The 19,833-nt window shown below is 42.7% G+C and overlaps 1 protein-coding gene across 1 annotated transcript in view; it reads left to right on the forward strand.

Moving 5' to 3' along the window:
* The window catches only part of KLHL35 (kelch like family member 35), a 10,818-nt gene extending 5,061 nt beyond the window's left edge, over positions 1-5,757 (forward strand). Inside the window, exons 4-7 of the mRNA XM_042456359.1 lie at positions 1,030-1,148; positions 2,652-2,840; positions 4,070-4,258; positions 5,337-5,757. Coding sequence (XP_042312293.1) covers positions 1,030-1,148; positions 2,652-2,840; positions 4,070-4,258; positions 5,337-5,510 — 671 coding nt within the window. The 3' untranslated portion in view covers positions 5,511-5,757. The remainder of the gene's footprint in view (positions 1-1,029; positions 1,149-2,651; positions 2,841-4,069; positions 4,259-5,336) is intronic.
* The last annotated feature ends 14,076 nt before the right edge of the window (positions 5,758-19,833 follow it).

Here is a 19,833-nt window from a genome sequence, read left to right on the forward strand (position 1 = left end):
CATCATCATCATCATCATCATCATCATCATCATCATCATCATCATCATCATCATCATCATCATCATCATCATCAATTTATTTACAGTTATAGACCAAAATATAAAGTACAATTAGTTACACCAAAAATTCATCAAATTCATGAAGCCTAAAACTCATAAAACATACATACATACAAACAAATATCATATTCATTTCTGGAAAAGTTTATGAAGCATTCCCAAAGTAATAAATAAATAAAGTAGGCATTCTAAATCTAAACCTAATGATCCTGAAAAACCTAGTCTAAAAATCTTAAATTTTAGCACCCCAAATTTGCCCACAAGTAATAACAGCAGAGGCACAGAATCTGGAGACCTTCTCTGGTATTTGTGTATCTGAATCATCAAGCAGTAATGTTAGGTAAAAATTTTTCCGATCTGCCTGGGAAATCCTGTAGGATTGGGCTGATTAAATCAGAGCAGATGCCTTGCTAAAATGGGCAGTATAATAAAAAAGTAATACTGTATATGTTCAGGGAACCGTCCAATTAATAAGATTGTATGTACAGCGCTGTGTAAATTTACAGCGCTTTATAAATAAAGGTTAATAAATAAATAAATAAGAAAATAAAATGACTGAAAGAAGAAAAAGAGAGTGAGAGGGAAGGAGGGAGAGAAAGACATAACTACGGTAATACACAAAAGGATTGTGACCACTGCCTCCCATCCTGACTGTAATGAAAAGGAAAATAAAAAAGATAATTACAAAAACTATTATTGTTCAACCATTATTAATTGGTGGTAAGTAATAATACTAAAATGACTAAAAACCATAACCACTGATTCTTACATTGTTAGATTGTCTATTGCTCAAAAAAATCCATAAGCGGTTTCCAGTTTTTAAGGCGATCTTCAGTTGGCTTCTCCTTGAAAGCCCAGGTTAGCTTGGCCATTTGCACTAACTCAGCGACCTTAACAGTCCATTCTTCTTGCTTCCCGTGTTTTTAAATCCTCTGGCATCCATATTGTGTTGCGTCTTTGCTTTCAAAGGTGGCCATGTCAACACCAGAGACGTCTGGCTGCTGAGTTCCCAGTTGAACGTCTGGATCAAAGTCGCAGGCTTGCAAAAGGGCCGATGGAGACACAAAATGGCTGCTCTTTGTGGGAAGGTACCCCTGTTTACTTACCATCAGTTCTTCCTAATGTTTCTAATGTTCTCTTTTAAAAAGCCTATCTGAATAAAAAGGTTTTAGCCAGTGGCATCACTAGGGTTGGCATCAACCAGTGCGGTATCTCATGGTGCCACCCCCATGTTGCCATTAGGCATTACGTAGACATAATTAGACATGTAGGCATTATTAATAATTAGACATGTATTAATTAGACATTATTAATAATTAGACATGTAGGTGTCATTGCTCCCTCAGGGAGACAAGAAAGAGGGTGAATTGAAACACAACACAGTTGTTCTGTTCTGCATCACAGCACAACTCAACAACATTTCCGATATGACTTTATTTGCGCAATTGCGTGTGATAATCATTCGTGCAATTATTCACCATTTCCACTTAATTTGTGGGATGCTTAAATGTGCTTTAATTTCTTTTTAATGCTGAAATTAAACCCAGTGTGATAAACTCCCTAGTGGCATCACTAGGCGCCCATTGACCCCCTCCCATAAGTCACCATCCAGAATCCCTAGTCATGTTTTTTGTACCAAGGATGTTGACAAGGATGCAAGGAAAGTGTTAGCTTCCTGAAGATAGAGTTGAAAAGGAGGAGGTTCTGTCAAGAAGAAGAAGGTGATTTAATATGATTTAGGCAGTTTGTTTGGAACCTGTGCATAGTACTCTCCTTGTCATAGAAGGGCTTAAGAAACAATAAGCCTAATGTATCTTGCTTCCCTCCCATTTTTCCAACTGCAGATTATAAGTTTTGCAATTGCACATTTTGGGTGAGATACTACATGTGGTGGCTTAGTAGTTAAGATGCCAATTATGATTATCAGAAGATCAGAAGTTTGGCAGTTCGAGGCCCGAGTGCTGTATGATGGGGTGAGCTCCTGTCGCTAGTCCCAGCTTCTGCCAAACTAGCAGTTCGAAAGCATGCAAATGCAAGTATATAGAGAGGTACCAATTAAGTGGGAAGGAAAATAGGGTTCAGTGCAGTCATGCTGGCCACCAGAGCAGTCCTCAGACAATGCTGGCTCTTCAGCTTAGAAACAGAGGTGAGCACCACCCCCTACAGTTGACTATGACTAGACATTCATGTCAAGGGACTACCTTTACCTTTTTCTACATGCCCCATCTCTGAGCTGGAATCTTTATGTGTATGTTGTGAGAGAGACAGATGGACAGACAGTTCAAACTTGGTGAACTTCCTATGTGGAAATTTGAATTCTGGCAGTTTTCTCCAACATTCAAAGATATAGTCTGTAGAATCAGTATGTAGAGTGATCTTGTAGCACCTTTGAAACTAACTGAAAGAACGAAGTTGGCAGCATGAGCTTTCATAGATTTCAGTCTACTTCCTCAGATGCTTTTGGATTCAGATGCTTTTGGTTTCTCCAGCATCAACACTCTCGCTTTGACACCATATTATCCCACCCTTTTGTGCCCTACTCTCTCTGTCTCTACATCCAAAACTGCATTCTCTCTGCTTATTGTTTGCAGATTTATGCTGTGGGTGGCTATGATGGCGTTTACCGCCTGGCCAGTGTGGAATGCTATGACTCCTTCTTGAATCGCTGGGATGCCGTGGCACCTTTGCCCGTGGCTGTGAGCTCAGCTGCAGTGGTCTCCTACCTCAAGAAGCTCTATGTCATTGGGGGTGGTCTGGACGACAATGCCAACACAGACAAGGTAATGGGCATAACAAGGCAGGGAACAAGACAAGGGCAGGGAAAATGGGCCACAGACCACATGTGGGCAACAGCACCCACTATTGTGGCCATTAAAGCCCTCTACCATTCCCCAAAACCCACAACTGAAAGAATTACTGTGGGCCCTTGGTATCTGCTGGGGTTTGGCTCCAGTATCCTCGGTGGATACTAAACTCGGTGGATTTTCAAGTCCCATTATATACAGTGGTGTAGTAAAATGGTATCCCTTATATAAAATGGAAAAAAAAATCAAGGTTTGTTTTTTGGAATTTATGTATGCTTAAAAACATTTTGAAGCCATAGATGCTTGAATCTGTGGATAAAAAATCCACACAAAGGGCCGACAGTATTGGTGCAATTTTCAGGCATTTTTTACCTGGAAATTACACAGAATGTGGTGGATCATCTCGTAACAGCAGTAGAAAGTGATGCATCACATCTGGAGGCCAGGAGGGAATGGGGTGCAAGGAAACATGATAGAAACACACAATCATAGAGTTGGAAGGGACCACAGGAGCCGTATAGTCCAACTCCCTTTAGCCATGCAGGAATATACAAGTAGATAAATAGGTACCTTTACCTATCAAATCATATCAATCCAAGAACCAGCATGCTGTAGTGATTTGAGTATTGGACTACTACTCTGGAGATCAGGGTTCAATTCCCGCACAGTGATGGAAACCCACTGCGTGACCTTGGGAGAGTCACAAACTCGCAGCGTCAGAAACCCCCATGATAGGCTTGCCTTACTGTTGCCATAAATTGGAAATGGCTTGACAGTACATAATGACAACAACTATTTCACTTTCCTCCCATATGGGACTACAGCTGTGCCCCTTCTTGGACCTGAAAGATCTGGTCCCTGCACAGGCTTGACTTGGACTGGCAACACTGCCAACCTTGTTCTGCCTTGGTATAAAGCTGGCACACCAATGTGATTCCTAATACACTGCAATGCCTGTTTTTAGAATTGTTCCAGAGCCCAAACCTCTTTCAGGTTTCGGATAGTTTTTGGATAGTTAATTTTAAAGGAATTATCCAAAGTGCTGGACCTAGGTGTGGGAAACAGGGTCAGCACCTTGAAAACATTTGTTAAAGTCTAAAACCTGGAGTGAATTAACTTCTCCATTGACGTGGGAACCATCAGTCTCTGCTGGTATCTGTAGTTTCTGATTATACCTATTGCTCATTGCTTCTTTGCTCTCCCAGGTCCAGTGCTATGACCCAGAGGAAAATCAGTGGAGGATGCTGTCCCCTGCCCCTTTCAGTCAGCGATGCATCAATGCTGTCAGCTTGGACAACTTGATTTATGTCGTGGGAGGGCTCCTGAATCAGATCTTCAGCTACAATCCCCTGAAGGATACGTGGACCAAAATGGCATCTTTGTCTGAACCCCTAGTAAGGACAATGTCATGGAGCCTTGAGGGCAGGGGAGGAGAGAAGGAGACTTGGAGTAAACCAGCCATGCATTTCTGCCCCCCAGTTGTTTATCAGGAGCAAGAACGGAACAGCTTTCTGCAACTAAATAAGGTTTCTGAAACAAAGAAAACTTGGGTCTAAAGCAGAGTGAGAATGTATGCAGTTCCCCAGATGTTGCTGGACTACAAGTCCCAGCAATCTGAGTCTACATAGCCCATGACAAGGAATGCTGGGAGTTGAAATTCAACATCTGGATTGCTATATACTTCCCTGTTTTTGTTCTGTTTGCTTCTGGGGTCACCAATTTGGAGACATTTCAACATCTTGTGGCTCTCCAGATGATGTTGTCTTGCAATTCCCAGCATGCCTAGTCTGCATAATAAATGGGCAGAATGCTGGGAGTTGCAGTCCAACACCAGCTGGAGGGCCACTTGGTTCTTGCCTAAACCCAATGGCTAATACCAACTAGAGCAGACCTATCAAATCAATGGGAGCTTGGTAAATTTACCCTTTAGGCTCCATCGATCTAATGGATTTACTCTAGCTGAACTAATAGTGGGATTGGGGCAGTGTGAATTATTTGGTGAATGGACTGTCAGCTTTAGTTCTGATTCTTGAGCTCAGCATGTACTCAGAGGTACCCTGTTCCTTAATTCAAAATCTTTGCCTTTTGCACTTGGCTTTTTTGGGCAGATTGTAGGGATTCTTGGAGGAAAAAAACCAGAGTTTAGCAATGTTACCTTTTGGACTACCACAATCCCCCAGTCCTGAGATTCTGAAGGAATCTGGGAGTTGGAGTCCAAAAAATATATATATCACTGTTTCTAGTTCAGTAAAAAACAAACATCCCAATAAAGCTTCACTTTGGGATGTGTTTGGACAGCAATGTCAATGGTTCTGCCATCTTTCTTCAGGTACTTTCTAGGATCTACTGTGTGGGCCACTTGTAGGCCTACGTCCTGCCAACTAGACATTCCAGCTGACCCACAAGCTATGCTCACCTAGGTCTGTTTGCTCAGAATTAAGTACTCTTTCCAGTCTCTTTTTCTTCTTTCAGGAGAGCTGTGGCGTCACCATCTGCGATGGCAAGATCTACATCCTGGGAGGCAGAGATGAGAATGGGGAAGGAACGGACAAGGTCTTTGCTTTTGACGTAGCTACAGGGTCAGTGGAACCACAGCCCCCTCTGCAGCGCTGCACCAGTTACCACGGTTGTGGGACTATCCTCTGACACACAAGTAGATGATGCAGTGGCTATTCATCTCCTTTCCTCTCCATTACACTCCTTGTACCCCTTATCCACCTTGAAAGGGCACCAAAACCAGATGCCAAAAGATGTACCTTTCCCCTGCACTTTCTGGCTATCCTTGTGCAAAATGTGCTCCTAATGTGATGTCTGATCTTCTCCACATTCTCCCCTTTCCTCCTCTCATCATTTTCTTTATTTTTCTGTCTTCAGCAATTCCCTGCCTCCTCCTCCTCATCATCATCATCATCTGGTCCTTTCTTCATCATCCCCTCTTTTTCCTCCTCTTCTGAGAGGTGGCATGACTACACTCTTTAAATATCTCAAGACCAGCCAGAGAGAGGAAGGGACAGGCTTTTCTTTGCTTCCCAGAGGGCAAGACCAGGTCTAATGGTTTGAAGGTACAGAAGTGTAACTTCTTAACTGTAAGGCTGGTTGCCAATTGCCTTGGGAGGTGGTGTGGAAGTCTTCTAAAACAGCTACGTGCTGGGGATGCTGGATTGGATGGCCCATGGTGCCTCTTCCAACTCTCTGAGTATCTGATCCTCTGATTCATTCCTTCTTCATTCTCCTGTCTTGTCTTCCTTCTTCTCCTTCTTTGCCACATAACATCTGCAGGGGAGATGATATCTGGCCAAGACATAAGGATCCTTCTTTTGTGGAGAGAGTGTACATCACATGCAGAGCTTAGAAAATACATATATATTTATTTATCAATCGATCAATCATGACTTTTTTTCCAAAATGGGACTCCAAGGCAGCTTAAAGCGAGGTTAAAATGAGATAAAGCTAAAACCTTGATGATAGCAGAAAGTGGAAATACCATTAAACATGTTCTCATATTCATGCGCCATTCATTTTTTAAGGTGTGAACTCAATTGTAAAAACAATTTTTAAAAATAAACAATAAAAAACAGTGGCCATACTGGGTTAAGGAATTCTAGGAGATGGCAGTCTTACGGGTTGTCCTATGCCGGTCTAGGAGTCATTCAACATGACATAAGTTTGTTTATGGGAGGTTTCCAAATCAGAGGAGGGCATTGTACAGTCTTCTGGGGTTGTCAGCCAGTCCAGAGATCATTCAAGAAGTCAGTAGCCCAGATAAACAAAGCCTTCAAAAAGTGAAAGAGAGTTGTAAATAGTAGCCAGCCCAAAGTCAAAAACACTGCTTGTAACCATGAAAGGGGAGTTGAAAGCAACAATCAGCCAGGGAGTGTCTGGGAGATTTATAGGCAGCTGTTTTAAGACCCCAGGTGCCTAACTAGGTCAGCCTCTCCTACTTAATAACCTCTGGGAGCAGCACAGTCTTTCTTTGTCCCATTGTGGCTTGATGAACAATGACAATTGATCTTCAGAATCTGCAGCCTCCTGATGGGGAGCAGGGCCCCCTTAGCCTCAACCCCCAGCTTCCCAGCCTCAGATAGAGCATCATTATCAGGAGTTGCAGATTCCTAGCAACCTCTCACCTCCTCTCCATCTGAATCATCAGATTCTAGAGCAGTGATTCCCAAACTCTGGCCTCCAGGTGTTTTGAACTCCGACTTCCAGAATCCCAGAATGTTGGCCAAGATGGTTAAGGCTTCCAGGAACTGAAGTCCAAAATATCTGGAGTACCAGAGTTTGGGAATCCCTGTTCTATAGGGTAGATTATGACACAGGTGCTGTTGAACTACGTCTCCCAAAAGCCTGGGCTAGCACTGACAATGGCAAGGAATGGTGGGAATTGTAGTTTAATAATACCTGGAAGGGCACACAATTCCCACCTTGGTGCTAGACAAATAATCCTGCTATGTGGAGATCTTAACTTGATCTGCTATAGGACATGTCTTGAGATCTCTTCCAACTCTATGATTCTATGATTCTGTGTGAAAGTCCTGAGACTTTCAGGTTGATCACATATGCAGTTTCCTTTGTAGTTTCTACCTTGCTAAATTTATTTTAAGTGTCGCTACAGTTTGCTGGTTATTGATCTTGAAATATCTTTGAGGTTAACTGTGTGAAAGAAGTTGTAGCATAAGCCACATAAATTGTGGCATAAATTAAAGCTGGATGTAGCATAAGCTACAAAAGTTGTGGCATAAACTAAAGCAAATTTGTTACAAGGGATCTTGCAGCATCTTTGAGACTAACTGTGCGAAAAAACTTCTGAGGAAGGAGACCAAGTCAACGATTTTATACAATTTTACAATGTGCATCCTTGCAGATGCTCATGGATACATCTGTAAAAAATCTCAAAGCCTTTATTATTATTATTATTATTATTATTATTATTATTATTATTATTATTATTATTATTGGGTGGAGTTCATGGAGTTGGGTTTGGGGGCATAAAAGACCCGAACTCCTGTGACTTGTGTGTGGCCAGATTTCATACCAATCGCCTGGAATGAGGAGTATTTTAATCATGTAGACAAGCCCTTGTGGTCTCCATTGGACTGTAGCATTGTCCAGCATTGTGCCACCGCTTGTCTGATTTTTAAACGAGTCCATTTTGCACTGCCTCTCTTGCGTCCCCAAGGCCCATTCATTCCCTGTCAAGATGTTTGCCGTCTCTGTTTAAACCTCTCTCCCTCATTTGCACATACATGACTCTGTCAAAGCACAATGCAAAAGGGCACCTAATCACAGCAGATCCTGATCCCTTTCCTCCATCCTTGGCAGATTTCATTGTATGTTCTGTCTGTGTTTTAAAAATAATGTGGCCATCCAGCTGGTGAGAATCGATAGTGGACTCCTCAAAAGAGCAGTGATGAGCAGCGTGGAAGGGACCCAGCTGAGGCGAGAGGCGCCTGGCGATTAACGGAGATTAAGGGTCACCCCGGCCATCTGGGAGCTGCTGGAAGACAGATAATGAAGGCTAATTTGGGGATTGAGGACTATTAAATTGGTCTGCCTTGCAGAAAAAGTGCATTGCCACAGGAGGATCAGATTTTTCAGGATTTAAGAATGGGCTTTTCTTACCAGTGCTAGTTCCTCGCTTAGCGAGACAGCCTAAAAGAAACCTCCACTAATCTGTGGCTTTTGAGATATGATGTCCAACAACTTTGATCAACCCCATTGTGCCATTTTCTGTCAAAGGCAGGCCGCTCTTCCCGAGAACATGAGTGGCATATTCTGACTCATAGAATCCATAGGAAGCATTTCCTAACAATTTAAATTACAATAGAGAACCAGCATGGTACAGTGATTTGAGTGTTGGACTATGACTCTGGAGAACAGAGTTCAATTCCTGGCTCAGCCATGAAACCCACTGGGTGATCTTGGGCAAGTCACACACTCTCAGCCCCAGAGGAAGGCAACGGCAAACCTCCTCTGAACAACGCTTGCCAAGAAAACCCCATGATAGGTTCTCCATAGAGTTGCCATACGTTGGAAACTACTTGAAGGTGCGCAAGCACACGCAGTGTAGACACAGCCTTAAAATGATGGACACACCCAACTAGATACTGTGCATAGGGATCAAGATACTGCCCTCAGTCTTGTTGGTGTCTTACACATCAGTAAATTTCCTTTCAGCCAGGTTAAAGTGTAGCTCATGGGTCACATGTGATCCTTTGATCCCAAAATGCAGCCTCTGAAACACCCCCCAAACCCCTGGAACCCCCAAATTTTGAAAAAATCTTGCTGATTTTGAGGGAATTTTGCAACCTAAATCTAGCTAAGGTGACCCAGAAGAACCAGCTGCAAATGTAGTGGCTTAATTCCTCCTCAAGGACTTCATCCCCCTTAAATCCCTCCAAAGAATCAAAATGGCACCCAAAAATGCAATACTGAAATTCAACAGTGCAACCTTCTTGAAGGATGGTGGTTAGGTGGAGAAAATGACCGGCAACTTTTTACAATTGCCTGCCCTTGAGCTACAGAAAGGACTGGACATTTTTGTTCACTGCAGAATGGCCAAAGTTGTGGAATCAGAGTTGTGCACATGGTGTCATTAATTGGACATGACACATAATGGACCTGCACACAGTGCATGGTAGCACATCAGTGCAGATAAGTGTTGTGCATGGTAAGTGTGGATGCATATTCTGTCACACTACCTTCCAGTTTGCTATCAAGACAGTGTTGTGCAACTACAGGCTAACTCCAGGAGTGTAAACTTCTTCTCTCTCTCTCTAAGGTAATATCTTATTCAGGATTACAGAGCTGCAGTGGACTGTCTATCTTAACATTTGTACTTTTTATTCTTTGGGGTGGGTGAACCTTTGTCCATGTGAGGTCTGCATGACCCTGAATCCATTGCTCTGTGCCCTAGCCACCGGAGCAGCAGAAAACAAGCTTGCTCCATCCTCAATATAGCATCCCTTCAAATATTTAAGTATGACTATCAGGTCACTTCTTAGCCTTCTCTTCCCCAAGCTAAATATACCCAGGTCCCTAAGTTGCTCCTCATAGGACTTGAATTTCAGACCTTTCACTATTTTGGTTACTTGCCTCTGAGCATACTCCTGTTTGTCAATATCCCTCTTGAATTTTGGTGCCTAGAACTGGACTCAGTATTCCAAGTGAGGTTTGACCAAAGCAGAATAGAGCGGAACAATTAATTCCCTGATCTAGACACTATGTTCCTATTGATGAAGCCTATTGACTTTTTTAGCAGCTGCATCACACTGATGACTCATGTTCAACCTGTGGCCTACTAGGATTCCCAGATCCCTTTCACATGAACTGTTGTCAAGCCAGGTGTATATGCTATATCTGTGCATTTCATTTTTTTCTTCCTATGTGTAGTGCCTTATATTTCTCTGTGTTGAAATTCATTTTGCTCGTTTTGGCCCAGCTTTCTAATCTGTTAATGTCATTTTGAATTTTTATCTTGTCTTCTGGGGTAATAGCCATTTCTCCTAATTTGGTGTCATCTGCAAATTTGATAACATGCCCTCTATTCCTTCATCTAAGTCATTGATAAAGATGTTGAGTAGCACTGGGCCCAGGACAGAACCCTGTGGCACCCCACTGGTCACTTCTCTCCAGGACAAAAAGGAGCCATTGGTGAGTATCCTTTGGACTTGGTCAGTCAACCAATCACAAATCCAACGTATCTAAGTTACTTTGGGAGCAGGGACTTTTCAATGTTGCTTATTTAACACCATAATGTGCCATACAAAAGAATGGATAAGGAGAGATTAGTAATGATTTCAGATGAGACTGAACATGGATTCATTTGAAATGTGGTGCTGAAAGAGAATTCTGTGGTTACCATTGACTGCCAGAAAAGACTAACCAATGGGTCTGAGAGCAAAGCAAGTCTGAACTTTCCCTACAAGCCAAAATGTCTAAATTGAGATTATGTTGCACTATGGAGGTGACATATCATGAAATAATGTGACTCATTAGTGAAGACAGTAATGTTGGGTAAAGTAGAAGGCAGGAATAAAATACAAAGATTACACTACAGGTGAGTGGACTCTATCCATCCATCCACCCATCCATCTGCATCTCCAGAGGAGATGTCACCCAGTGCATTCCTCACACACCCTCACAACGCCTCCATATCTACTTACATACCTAGTATATTACTGAATACCCTAGGCATACATGTGAACAAATAGTTAATATAAAGGAAGAAGCCATATCAAATTATTTGTGTTCTTACAGTGTTGTCCTTTTTGGTTTGTTTTGTTTTTAATGCATAGATTTCTAATGTTGCGGTCAGTTTGTAGGGATGTTGACATCTATATGGGCTGCTGCTCAAAATGGCAGGAAACCTTGGTTTGCCCACGTCAGGTAACAAGAAAATGCTTCTACAATTTGTTTTATGTTCTTGTCACTCAGAATCATTAAGAGGAAGTCAGAGATGAACTTCTCGTCATAAAAATAGGTATATGCCAAGACCAAGAAAAAGAGGACACTGCAGCCAACCACCAAAATGACCAGAATTTTCCCCAGTTTCCAGAGACACTGCACGACTCTCCTTGTCTTGGATTTGTTCAAAGCCACATCCACCAGCTTGGCTTCCACGATTTCATGCATCAGTGAGCCAATTTGCACCTTGTTTTCCTGGTCCAGCCTCATGATAGTGGCCTGCTGGACAGATGTCTCCAGTTGAGCCTGGAGATTCTTGATATCCTGCCTTTGGCTTTCCCTGAGCAGGAGAAGCGCTGCAACCTTCTCCTGCAGCTGGGAGGACTGGGCCTTTTCCACGTGGTAGTGATGCTCTGTCTCATCCAGCTTTTCCTCCAGGGTCTTCAAGTATTTTCGGACCTCTGCTGAAAGGTTCTGCATTTCTAACAAGTCCTTCTCCTGAGTCGCTTTGTAGTCTTTGAACAGGGCCACCTGGTTGGAGATTTCTTGCAACTCCTTGTTGAGTTCTTCATTGGCTTTCATCAAGGATTTATTCTGGACTTCCAGCTCTTGAATCTTCTTCTGTGCCATGTCCATCCTTTCTCGAATGTCTTCCACCTTCTTCTGCATCTCCTCCATCATGGCCTTGAACTTGTCCGCAGTCTCCTGCAGGTACTGGTTCTGATCCTTTATGTGCTTGTTCTCTTCCAGCAAGACCCGGTTCTCGGTATCAAGACTGGCCGCTGCTTCTTGCAATTCATTGATTTGACTTCGGAGGTTTTCATTGAACACTGACAGATCCTCCACTGACATCCTTTAGGTTGAGGTGGCTCACTTAGACCTGGTTATATTTTTGCGAAAAAATACAAACACAAGTACCATTTAAATGTATATCTACATCTGCATCTATATTTATCATAGAATAGAATCATAGAATAATAGAGTTGGAAGAGACCGCAAGGGCCATCCAGTCCAACCCCCTGCCATGTAGGAAATCCACATCAAAGCATCCCCAACAGATGGCCATCTAGCCTCTGCTTAAAGACCTCCAAGGAAGGAGACTCCACTACACTCCGAGGGAGTTTGTTCCACTGTTGGACAGCCCTTACTGTCAGGAGGTTCTTCCTAATGTTGAGGTGGAATCTCTTTTCTTGTAGCTTGCATCCATTGCTCCGGGTCCTAGTCTCTGGAGCAAGTGAAAACAAGTCAGCTCTCTCCTCAATATGGCATCCCTTCAAGTATTTAAACAGGGCTATCATATCACCTCTTAACCTTCTCTTCTCCAGGCTAAACATCCCCAGCTCCTTAAGTCATTCCTCATAGGACATGGTTTCTAGACCTTTCACCATTTTACTTGCCCTCCTTTGGACACGTTCCAGTTTTTCAACATCCTTTTTTAATTGTGGCGTCCAGAACTGGACACAGTATTCCAGGTGGGGCCTGACCAAAGCAGAATAGAAGAAGAAATTAGCAAAATACTTCAGCTTCTGTCTGCTTCTGTTGCTCAAAACAAAAACTCTGTCCAAGGAGTCAGTTTAGAACACTCTATTGCCAATATTCTTAAGTGGATGATGGTGTTATTTTGTAGGACAGAAAGAGCAATTGCATAGGAGCCAAGAGCTAATTTTCCAGTACTGAGCCCAAATATTTTGTGCCAAAGAATCATACAGTTGGAAGAGACCTCAAAAGCCATCAAGTCCAACCCCCTGCCATGCAGGAAGACACAGTCAAAGCACTCTTAACAGATGACCATCCAGCCTCTGTTTTAAAATTTCCAATGTAGACTCTATCACTTTCTGAGGCAGTGTCTTCCACTGCTGAACAGCTCTTACTGTCATGAAGTTCTTTGGGGCATCTCTTTTCCTGCAGTTTGAATCCATTGTACCATGTCCTAGTCTCTGGGGCAGCAAAAAACAAGCTTGCTCCATCCATCCCCAATATGACATCCCTTCAAATGTTTACACATGGCTGTTATGTCACCCCTTAACTTTCTCTTTTCCAGGCTAAACATAACCAGCTCCCTAAGTCACTCCTCTTAGGACTTGGTGATTTCCAGACCTTTCACCATTTTGTTTACCCTCCTCTGGACACACTCCAGTTTGTCTACATCCTTCTTGAATTGTGGCACCTCTATTTTCCCCTTCAGTCTCTCTCAGAATGTCACCTGGAAGCATCATGGTATCACATTTCGTAACCATTTTGAGAGGGACTGCCAAGGAAACCATAGGTGAGGTGAGGCTGGGACGGATTTCCCACTTGTGAATTTTCCATTGGTCCACTGAACTAAACATGAAGTTGTGCTCAATATGCTTTTGGTCTGATCCAACAGGGCTTTTCTTAGGTTCCTTTTTTTTGGAAAAAAAATAATTTTTATTGAAACTAATGTTCATACAATGAATTTTATATAATACATAATTTTGTGTGTATATATATATATATATATTCTACATTCTATTAGACGTGCTAGACATGCCTTTGGTCTGATCCAACAGGGCTTTTCTTATGTTCCTAAATGAACCAAACATTTCATACTAGATGAAACCAGGGAGACTTCAAATCCACACTCAGAAAATGAGTGAATTTTTAAACCTGCCTTTGCAGAAAACATGACTGACAGCATCAAAAAGTAAAACGAAGAAACCAACCCGACAACAATAAAGCTATTTTCCACCGCACGGCTTGGAAAAGTCACTTCTAGGAGCTGTATTCCATAAAAATAATCTACTCATGCTCGGGTTCCTTTTCCTTTCTTCATAGAGATGCAATGCATTCCTGGGGCTTGGCAGCACTTGTCCAGGTCTGGGTTCCTTTGGGAATTAGGGAAAGATTGGTGGAGAGAATGTAAGTCCTTCTCCCAGATAAAGATGCAGTGGCATCTCCAAGGGGGTGCAGAGGATGGGTGTGACCTGCACAGGGTGACACAACTGAAGAGGGGTGACACCCAGTTGAGCCCTCCTCCCACTGCTCCTCTCCTGGCTTTGCTGCGGTGGTGGAGGCCTCCTCACGAGAAGACCTCTGCTGCCATGTGAAGGCCCATCTTTGCCACAGTGGTGGAAGCTGGCTGCCATCCTCCTCATCAGCTCCCTCTCCGCACCACATGACAACCGAGGTGGAGATGTATCATACAAATTGTTATGGAGGAGGAGAAGGAAGAAGAAGAGGAAGAGTGCTATCTGGGAGCTAGCAGTGCATCTCTCTCCACCCACCCTTAAATCGTGGTATCCTGTCTGCCTCCCAGACCCACAACCTTCTTCTGTTCTTATTGCACATTGCACATAGCTGCTAATTGCACATGGATAGGCATTTCACAATGCACATGGGCATGCACAACCCTATGTGCATGGAAGTGCATTGCATATTACACAGAGAGGCACATTACACATTTCCAACTCTACAATTCTATGATTCATTGCACTTTGCAAATGGATGTGCACTATCCGTTACACTTATATATGTGTGTTGATATGCATTGCACTTAGATGCTCTCTGCACATGGTGATACACTGCATATGATCATGACACCCACATGCAGATGCAGTTACAGATTTGGTTGTGTAACATCACTTTTCATTACTGAAGTTTGTATTGCACTTTTTTGTTGCTAGCTGCCTTTGAGTCAACCCCAACTCATGGCAACCCTATGGATGAAACACCTCCAAGACCACCTCTGCTATACTGTTCTGCTCAGGTTCTGCAGGCCCATGCCTATGTCCTCCTTGACTGAGTCTATCCATCTGGCATACAGTCTTCCTCTCTTTCTGCTGCCCTCCACCTTTCCTAGCATCATTGCCTTTTCTAATGGGTCTTTGCTTTTCATGGTGTGTCCAAAGACAACTTCAATTGGCTTTCAGGGGGATTTCAGGCTTGATCTATTCTAGGACCCATTAAAAATGGACTTTTCTTCCAGTGTTGGAGAGGAAGCAGTTCATATCCAGAGGGATGGCAAGAAGATGTGACCCCAGGACCAGATGAAAGGGGCACAGCCATTCTCATCTGGAGGCTCTAATTGGAAAACAACCAAATCCTAAAGGAGAAATGAGAGAGATTTATTCTGGCCAAGAGAGTGCCTAATAGCTGATCATCATGTTAAATATTTACACCCAGCTGGAGGCTTCCTCTCCAGGGCTGCACCCATCTGGGAAGAAGCCAGTAGCAAGCAGGCAAGCATTGCTTTGGCTGAGTTACAGAAGGTGTTGGGGAAAATCTAAGACATACTTGTGTGGAGATTCCTCAGTTCAGTTCCCATGGCCTCTAAGGACCTTACCACACAGGGATTTTTTGAGCACAGAAGTAGGGTCAGTTCGCATTGGTTGATGCGTAATTCACATTATATCACATCGTTCATTCACACCCGCACTCTCTGAATAAGCTTTGCCGATTTGTATTTGTGTCATATCGCATTGCTGTTTCACACCTGGGCGGCCTTCCGAATCGAGGTTTTGCGAATCGGCCAATGTGTATTCAGGCAAAGTGAGGCAAGTGCAGATTGGATTACCACACCAGCCCAATACAATGTGTATTGGCCGATTCGTATCGGCAGCCTTGCGCATGCTCTGTGGGGCTCTGAACGGGGCGCAACATTTTTAACTTCCGGGGTGAAGAATGAGGTCACTGTTTAGCGCGTAATATCGCGAGAATTGCTGCTTTTAGCCACTTAGGAAAAGGGTATGCACCATCTGTATGTGTGTGTGTATGTGTGTGTGTGTGTGTGTATATATATATATATATGCGCGCACATAAATACATACATACATACTTATATATATACATACATACTTATATATATATATATATACACAGTGGTAAAGCCAAAAGTGTGATGCCTTTTTTATGTGCACACACACATTTGTCTGTATGAGTGTGTATATATATATATATACATACATACACACACACACACACAGAAACACACACATATATGTACAAAAACACACTGTGCCACAGCCAAAAGTGTGATGCCGTATTTATATGTGTACACACACATCTGTCTGCTTGAGTGTTTGTATATATATATGTGTGTGTGTGTGTATACACACACACACACACACACACACTTAGATATACACACATATACACATAGTGGTACTGCCAAAAGCGTGAAGCCGTATTTTTATGTGTACACACACAGCTGTGTGTGTGTGTGTGTATACACACACATACACACACACACACACACACACACACACACACACACACACACAGTGGAGCAGCCGAAAGTGTAATGCTGCATGTATATGCTTACACCCATATCTTTGTGTGTGTGTGTGTGTGTGTGTGTGTGTGTGTGTGTGTGTGTATATATCCAAACACAAACATACATGAGCCCCCACACACAAACACACGCACACATATACACATTTGCACATGTGTAGATGCTAAGAGACACGTCAGGAAATTTCAGCATATTACGAACACACACACACATATATGCATAGCAATAGACCTGTGTATACATATATGTACACACACACACATGTTGACATGTATACTAACGAGGAGAGTTAGCAGTATATGCCTGCATCTGCTTGCATCTTTCCATGTATAAAAAAAAATTCATTGGTACAGACCAAGACTTAATGCTTGACACATCTATCTATATATGTATTTATGTATTCATATCTATCTATCTATCTATCTATCTATCTATCTATCTATCTATTAACATATATATGCATATATATATATATATATATATATATATGCAGATATTTGTATACACATACATGTATGTACACGTGTGCACATTTGAATATGCAAGGGGGCCTATATGGATATGTGGTTGTGCCTGTGCATGCATATGTTTACATTTATAGACAGATACATAGATACATATATACATGCGCCGGAGTTATAACGCGACAATACTAATGTAATAAAAATGCTGAATGCTTATTTCCCCCCCCCACACACACACCCACACAAAAGGTTTCTGCTTTATCTTGTCGGTCAGTGGAAAAATGGGTCCCCAGCCCCGGCGGTTGTCCTGAAAGGGGAAAGGGGCAATGGAAGGAGAAGGGGGAAATTCCAGCACAGCATCATGGGAAATTTGTAACCCGATGGTCTTCAGGAGAACCAGCGGATTGGATGTACACACCAGCCAAAGCAGCAGAGGTTTCGCACTGGCCATCAATACGGATCCCGTGAATCCACTAATTTTGCGCACTCGCAAAACGGAGGAGCCGGCTGCCTTCAGTTCAGAACCCAGCCGTGAATACGCATTGGCCAAAGCATATTCACGTTATATTGCATTGGTCAATACGTATTCTGAGCTCACAGGTGTGGAACACCAATGCGATATAACGCGAATACACATCAACCAATGCGAACTGACCTTATTTCTGTGCCCTGTGTGGTAAGGTCCATTGCCAATTGATCTTAAGTATGAAGCAAAGAAGAAGGCCTTCCTTTTTCCAATCCAGGATGGAAAGAATATATTTTTTAAAACACACACACACACATTTGAATAATAGAGTTTAAAATGGGTCTCCTGAGAGTTGCAAAGCTCTTGTGATGAGAAACCTTGGACTGAGAGAAATCTTAATAATAATAATTATTATTATAATAATTATAATATTTATTATCTGCGTAACACAAATCTTGGCAGTTTGGGACTTATTTTGTAAACCCCAAAATAAATGCATGCAGAATTTTTGTGCAAGAAATGGCAACAAGAAAAAAAAGTGCCAAAAGCAACTTTCCTGTCACAAAAACCTGATTTTCTGCACACAAAATTGACATTCCTGAGCAGAAAGCAACACTACTGCATAGAAAATGGCATTTTTGATAGAAAACTATGTTTTCTGCACAGAAAATCCCACCTGCATTTTCTTTTTCACAAAACAAATCTTCAACTGCAAATAGTTCTTGAAAACTGCAGTTTTGATAGACCTTCTGAAAGCAGGAATAAAAGGTAAAATCCCTTGTTCCTGCTTACAATAACCAAATGTACGAAGAACCATACTCCTATTCCCAAACTACCAGAGAGTGGCTGCCAGTCAGAGTAAAGTATACTGGGGCTAGTCAGTTTTCCCAATTATGGGAGCTGTAGTCTCCAAAAAATAAATGTTCCAAACGTGATGATAGCCACAGAATGGATAGACTTTGATCCCTGATAAATAGATGTGGGATTGTTGTTGTGTGCCTTCAAATATTTTTTGACTTATGGTGAACCTATCATAGGTTTTTCTTGGGAAGTTTCTTCAGAGGAATTTGCCATTGCCACCCTCTGAGGCTGAGAGAGTGTGACTTGCCCAAGGTCACCCAGGGGGTGTCCATGGCCAAGCTAGGATTCAAACCGAGATCTTCAGAGTCATAGTCCAACACTCAAACCACTACACCATGCTGGCTCTGGGTACTGGGTTAGTCTGCAATACTTTTCACACATATATCAGGTTTTGCATTATTATATAATAGGTGGCATCCAACTGGCATTGCTCTGCCCATAGAAGGCCTCCCAAAGTCAAAATGGGAGGAGGAGACATTTCCTTCCCGTAATCCATCCTCTCCTGTGCCATGTCTCCTCTTTTTCCAAATGGGGTTCCCAAACCCTCAGAGATTTGGGTTTTGGTGTGGCAGGCTATGGAGGAGGAAGGGGGCTAATGGAAAAGTGCTCTCCTTCCTGGTCTGCTAATGGCTGTCTTCCATCACAGGCAGCGGGGCAACAGTTGGACAACAACACCAGTTAAATGTCAGGCATGTCTGTGTGGTATAGTGGTTACAGCAGGGAGGTGAGCAATTGCTGGAGGTTAGGGGACAGTGTTGGCTCCCAAGAAATCCTAGAGGGCCACACACCCAGCAAACAGGGTTTTAAAAGGAATGCCCCCCCCCAAGTGTTCTCTAGCAATGTAGAGGGCATTTCCATATCTTTAGGCTTGGCATCATAGAGCTGGAAGAGACCCCATTCTGCCATGCAGGAATACACGGTCAAAGCACCCCAATAAATGGCTATCCAGCCTCCAACATCTCCAAAGAAGGAGACTCCACCGCTCTCCGAAGCAGCAACATCTTCCACTGTCTAACAGCTCTTGCCATAAGGAAGTTCTTCCAAACATTAAGCTGGAATCTCTTTTCCTGTAGCTTGAACCCATTGCTTTGTGTCTTAGTCTCTGGAGCAGCAGAAAAAAAGCTTGCTCCAACCTCGATATGGCATCTCTTCAAATATTTAAACAGGCCTATTATTATATGGACATGCTCTGGACATGCTCCAGCTTATCAACATCCTTTTTGAATTGTGGCACACAGAAATGGATACAATATTCCAGGTGAGTCCGGACCAAAGCAGAATAGAATGGTATTATTGCTTCCCTAAGACACTATACTTCTATTGATGAAGGCTCTGATCACATTGGCTTTTCTAGCTGCCGCATCACACTGTTGGCTCATGTTCAGTTTGTGATCCACTAAGATTCCTAGATCCCTTTCATATACATTAGCTTCTTTGACCATTTTAAGTTCAGGAGGGCATTACTACAACAGCAAATATCCTAATAAAGGGCCCTAAAATGTATCCACAGCTCCTAGAAGA

The sequence above is a fragment of the Sceloporus undulatus genome, chromosome 3 (assembly GCF_019175285.1).
Source record: "Sceloporus undulatus isolate JIND9_A2432 ecotype Alabama chromosome 3, SceUnd_v1.1, whole genome shotgun sequence".
Lineage (NCBI taxonomy): Eukaryota > Metazoa > Chordata > Lepidosauria > Squamata > Phrynosomatidae > Sceloporus > Sceloporus undulatus.